Below are 5517 nucleotides of genomic sequence, written 5' to 3'. Positions count from 1 at the left end.
AATTATTATAGTACTTTTTTATTTATTTATTTTATAAACAAGAGTATTTGGATCTCTTCTAGTATTTGCCTACTTAAGATAATATTTTTTTTTATAAATTTTTTATAAATAAAAATATTCAAATCTCTTTAAGTATCTAACTACCCTCTTAAACATATGCAATGCTCCATCTCTCATGCACCACATTATTTTCTTATTTTCTAACAATAGAAAAACCTTCTCTTTTTCAACAAAAAAAAAGAATAAAAGAAAAGCCTTCTACAGTGAACAGAGAATCTAGAGGGAGCTGTCCGAATTGGACGTGAACTTAAAAAATTCTCGTCCTTTTCGTGAATTTACCATTACTTTTTACTTACCCCCAAAAGTCAAAAAATCCCTTAAAAAACCAAATCACAGAGACTCAGACACAACTCAACAAAAAAAAAAAACAAAACACAACCCAACCCAACCAAACAGGACCTATCGTCAAATCAAAGCGACCGATCACCAATCTCCGATCTCCGATCGCTCTTCAAATCCAAAGGTTAATTCATTTCTGAATCCGATATTATTAACTTCAATTTTTTACTCTCTTTTGGCTAAATCGAATCGATTTGAGTTACTACTATTACAAACTAGGGTTTCAATCTCAATAAATTTTTTTTTTTGTGTGAATTTTTTTGATTTTTGAAGTCCAGATGAGTGTGGTATTCGAAGGGTACGAGCGCCAGTACTGTGAGCTCTCTGCAAATCTCTCAAGAAAATGTAGCACCACTGCTCTTCTTCCTCATGGAGGTACCAATCTATAATTCCCTCTTTCTTGCTACTATGTGATTTACTAAGTGTTATTGTTATAGCCCTGATTATCTTGATTGGGTATTGAATTGAATATGAATGTGTTGAAAAATGTTTTGCTTTTTTTAGCTTTTAAACTTTTTTTTTTTTTGGTAACAAATTTAGCATAAAAGTTACCAAAAACAATATATATATATATATATATATATATATATATATATATATATATATATATATTTAAAAAAAAATTATATACGCTATGCTATTAAGCTACCAGAAATAAGAAATTCTCAAACTGACACTGTCAATCTGAACTACATGATATAAAGCGCGATTATGAGAGCAATAATTGTAACTTGAGTACTACTTTTGGGAATAACGTAAATGTGGCTAGCGCTTGCTCTCCTCGGGACAACTATATTACCTTTTACGTATGGTTTTTTTTTGGGGGGGGGGGGGGGTTTAGAGGGAATTAGTGTGTTTGCTAAAAATGATTGTAGGAATAGACAACAACCTCGTTTAGTAAATGACTTAATGGATGATCATATGAACTGCTGCGTAATTGGTTGGAGGATTTGGAGCTTTGTCCTTAACCTTTAACTTGATTATATATATATATATGTGTGTGTGTGTGTGTGTGTGTATTTGAATTGTTATTTTCCTACGATCTTAGCAATTGAGGGAGTGTTCAAAAACCTTTTTTTTTTTTTTTAGTGTGTGCTAAGTCCTACATCGGATCGTGTACTAGGTTGATCTGAACTACATAATATAAGCGATTTATGAGAGCGCTAACTGTAACTTGGCTACTACTCTTGGGAATAGTGTAAACGTGACTACTGCTTTCCTCTAGTTGTGACAATTATATTACTAATTAGTGGGTTTGCTAAAAAGATTGGAGGAATAGAAAACAACCTCGTATAGTTTTGCACAAAATTTTACTCCAAACTAGTTTCGAGGGAAGTTCCTTCAACCTACTATATGGCAACCCAATAAGCATCCACATGTACTTTTAATGGTCGTAAATGAATTAATTAGTCATGTGATTAAGATACACATGAATGATCATATGAACCGCCATGGAATTTGTTGGAGGATTTTGGAGCTTTGTCATTTAGATTTAGCTTTACCGTTTATATGATTTTTTTGAAGTTTTATTTTCAAATGATCTTAACAAGTGAGGGAGTGTAAAGAATCATTTTATCTATGTAGTAATTGATAATGCAGTATATGTTTATTTTTGCATAAGTGGAATGATATTGACAAGGCTGTATGGTATAGCAAGAAGTGGAAATTCTTGTCACATCTGAACAACCCCATGCTTTGTCTTGGAAAATGAACTCATGTTGCATCTCCAATATGAGATGTTTGAGCCATTTTTTATTTGATTTCTGGAATAAAGTGCTTTTGAAGCATATCAAGGAAACGGGATTTGATAAGCCCATATGTGAATAAGTATAAATCTCACTGGGATATAGCAATTCAATGGGGGCTAAACTAAGCAAATGATTTTTCATTGACTAAGGTAACATTTGGATTGGGCTGAAATGCAGTGCGTTTGCGTTTCAGCCCTTTTTTTTTTTTTCCTGGACGCTCGTCTGTCACCGTTCATTGGCCATGAACTGTGATTTTAGGCGTGAACAGTAACTTTTCATCCATTTAAAAATTATTTTGCTATAGTTTTTTTTCAGTTTTCAGTTTTCAGCTTTCAATTGTATCCAAACGGACCCTAAGAAAGAGTTATAGAGATAGCAAAATCTTTATTGAAGCTTGGTTAGTTGCAATGACTCCAGAAAATCTTTAGCAATTGCTATCATCATTTTGATTTGGTACCACAGTGTCAGATAGTCTATCTAGTGGAAAGATTAATGATGAAAAAATTTGCTTCTCAGGCCTTGCTAGTTGCTAGTGTGCTTACTGCTCCTTAAAACTGTTTAGGCTGAGGTGGTGCTGTGGGGATTGAATGCAGTTTTATAATCAGAAAATGTAAAATACCCTTTTTTGTTAAGTATGATTTTATGAACTGGGAACCATTTTTGTGTTACTTTTGTGCAGAGCAGAAGCAACAGAAGGTTTCTGAGATTAAAGCTGCATTGGATGATGCTGATGTTTTGGTACTGTGTGGAAGATTTCCATTTGATTTCCTTTGCTGAAAATTTGGTTTTTTTTCCTCTTCTTTTTTTCTAAAATTTATGCATGAAACTTATTTTTTCCTGGGGCCAGATTCGGAAAATGGACCTTGAGGCAAGAAGTCTGCAACCAAGTGCAAAGGCTATGATGCTTGCTAAGTTAAGGGAATATAAATCTGATCTAAACAAGTTGAAAAGGGAATTTAAAAAAATCTCATCACCTAATGCTGATCAGGCTTCCCGTGAAGAGTTGTTGGAGTCTGGAATGGCAGATGTGCATTCGGTATGTCTGGATCATGCTGCTCCCTCACTTTTCCATTGTTTTAAATTTTCACAAACTATCCCTTATTTTAAGCAAATTGTGATTTTCTTGGTTGAAGAGTTTTGAATTGTATTGGAGTTCTTCAATATGAAGATGATGATCTTTGTAACTTGTAACTTGTGACACTGTATATACTGTTGTATCTTTGCTAATTATCTTCTGTATAATTGTTAATTAATTTCAAAGCCAAAATTATTAATTTCTTTGCTAATATTTTAGATTAAATTGAATATAGGTTTATAAGCGTCTCTGGGGCTGCATCTTTTCCTTTTCTTTCTTTTCTGCAATGGATTAGAAATATTTTTTGATAAAACAGAATAATGAGTCCAGTTGCCTGCTATTAGCTAAAATTCTTCATTTCACTGTATGGTTTCATTGGATTTATGATTATCAGCTTGTATATGCGTTTCATGTCATTGGGCTTAGAAGCTCTGCCATTTTGAATCCTTGTCTACAATGCTTATTCACAATAGGCTGTAAAATTCACACCCTTACCTTTTCAAGCCACAGAAGGTAGTATGGCTTTACTAGTGTGAAAGTGTCAATTTGAATGCATATATTTTTAGATTTCTCATATTACATTTTGAATGCATTTATGTTCAGATTATCATCTTACAATTTGAATGCATATATGTTTATGCTGTCTCTCTCTCTCTCTCTCTAGAATGGATTGGATTTTAAAATTTAATGTTCTTTTTGTCCTCCCAATTATTAAATAATTTACCTGTCAGATGTGATGCGGATGGTTCATCTACTGTATCTTTGTTTACTAAACTTTGAAGTCATTTATGGATTATAATTTCATATACAGGCTTCTACTGATCAGAGAGAGAGAATGGTAATGTCAGTAGAAAGATTGAATCAGTCGAGTGATAGAATTAAGGAGAGTAGAAGAACCATACTGGAGACAGAAGAGCTTGGTGTCTCAATCCTCCAGGATCTGCATCAACAGCGTGAGACTCTCCTACACTCTCATCAAAAGGTATGTTTTTACTTAACATTTTGTTTCTACTTGTGGTTCATTGTCACTCAAGCTTGAATTCTCCCTGGTTCCCCTTTATGTCAATGGGGACCCAATTAGCAAGCCTCTGTATATACAATTCACATTTTTTAAAGGACCAAAGCATAAGTTTATACCTAATCATTGTTGTTAGGGAACCCAGTATGCAAAAATATGTACCTGATGCAGCAGCAGCAGCGAGTGAATTTGTTGAATAATAATTATTATTTTCATCTTGCAGCTTCATGGGGTAGATGATGCCATCGACAAGAGTAAAAAAGTTTTAACTGCCATGTCACGTAGGATGACGAAGAACAAATGGATGATTGGATCAGTAATTGGAGCTCTTGTTATTGCTGTCATCTTCATTCTATTTTATAAGTTTTCTCATCGTTAACTTATACTTGACTTTGTTTGGGGTACAAATGTTCTCCATTTCTATATTTGCTTGTTGTATATAGCGTCATTAAATGTGTTATATACATATGCTTGGTATAATTAGCAATTATATCATACTTAGTGTGCTTACCTGCTCTTAGCATCCTGTTTATGGTACATAAACATTGAATAAGTGCTCCATGCTCAACAACTGGACATTTCTTGTATGTAAAAGTGTACTATAAAGCACTGATGGTAGGGGCCTCAGTCTTGTGTAGGCATCCCATAACTGAACAAGTGAACAAAACATCTGTATTTTTACCATTCTGCTGTTTCATGTGTTTTTGAATTCTTGATCCTATAAGCTAATTGGTGGTCTTTTCTATCAAATTTTCATTATGTTTTTTTTTTTTTGGGTTCTCTAGTTCTTGGAAATATATGATTCAATTTTCTATCAAAATGGAAAAAAAGAAGAAAAGATCCTAGGATGAATATCTTGTAGAGCTCAATGTTAAAGTATCTACTTTATGTAACTATGTTTTATCTTCGTGTTCCTCATCAACTCATTTGAAAGACCTATCTTGCAAGGCTGTTGTACCTCCATGTAGAATTTTTTTTTTTTTTTTTCTCATCCTATGAAGAATGCTTCAGCCCACGAATTTCATACCTATGGTGGGTCGGCCCTAGACTTCCATCTTTACAAGAACAAGTATTACACGGTGAATAGAGGAATTTGTGGGTGTTTATGTAGTTAATATAACACTGGAGGTGATCAAGACATGATGGACCTTCAGCGTAACAGTGGTAAAGAGGTCTGAGGAATCTTGCAATTTGCAGCTCAAAGAGCTCCTCTCTTTTTCCTTTGGTGGCCCATTTGCCTAACTTGTGTTGGCGCCCGTGCTAAAATTAAGACCCTC

At 33.9% G+C, this 5517-nt stretch overlaps 1 protein-coding gene across 2 annotated transcripts; it reads left to right on the top strand.

The window, feature by feature from the left end:
* Nucleotides 1-245: 245 nt before the first annotated feature.
* LOC142626989 (vesicle transport v-SNARE 12-like) lies at nt 246-4924 on the top strand. Of its 2 annotated transcripts, none has more exons than XM_075800757.1 (6): nt 246-523; nt 673-774; nt 2827-2885; nt 2995-3183; nt 4034-4204; nt 4464-4924. In XM_075800757.1, the coding sequence occupies exons 2-6, from the start codon at nt 678-680 to the stop codon at nt 4617-4619; spliced, it is 672 nt and encodes a 223-aa protein (XP_075656872.1). In that variant the 5' UTR covers nt 246-523; nt 673-677; the 3' UTR covers nt 4620-4924. The 2 variants fall into 2 exon arrangements, with proteins under 2 accessions (XP_075656872.1, XP_075656873.1); XM_075800758.1 differs by having other exon boundaries at nt 393-523; nt 678-774.
* Nucleotides 4925-5517: the final 593 nt, after the last annotated feature.

This window comes from Castanea sativa, chromosome 3 (assembly GCF_040712315.1).
Source record: "Castanea sativa cultivar Marrone di Chiusa Pesio chromosome 3, ASM4071231v1".
Classification (NCBI taxonomy): Eukaryota; Viridiplantae; Streptophyta; class Magnoliopsida; order Fagales; family Fagaceae; genus Castanea; species Castanea sativa.
This window is presented reverse-complemented; position numbering and strand designations above follow the sequence as displayed.

Coding starts and splice junctions, on each gene's coding strand:
- LOC142626989 (XM_075800757.1), top strand. CDS start 678: ATGAGTGTGGTATTCGAAGGGTACGAGCGCCAGTACTGTGAGCTCTCT. Junction 3,184..4,033: donor GAATGGCAGATGTGCATTCG/GTATGTCTGGAT, acceptor TTTCATATACAG/GCTTCTACTGATCAGAGAGA. Junction 4,205..4,463: donor TCCTACACTCTCATCAAAAG/GTATGTTTTTAC, acceptor TTCATCTTGCAG/CTTCATGGGGTAGATGATGC.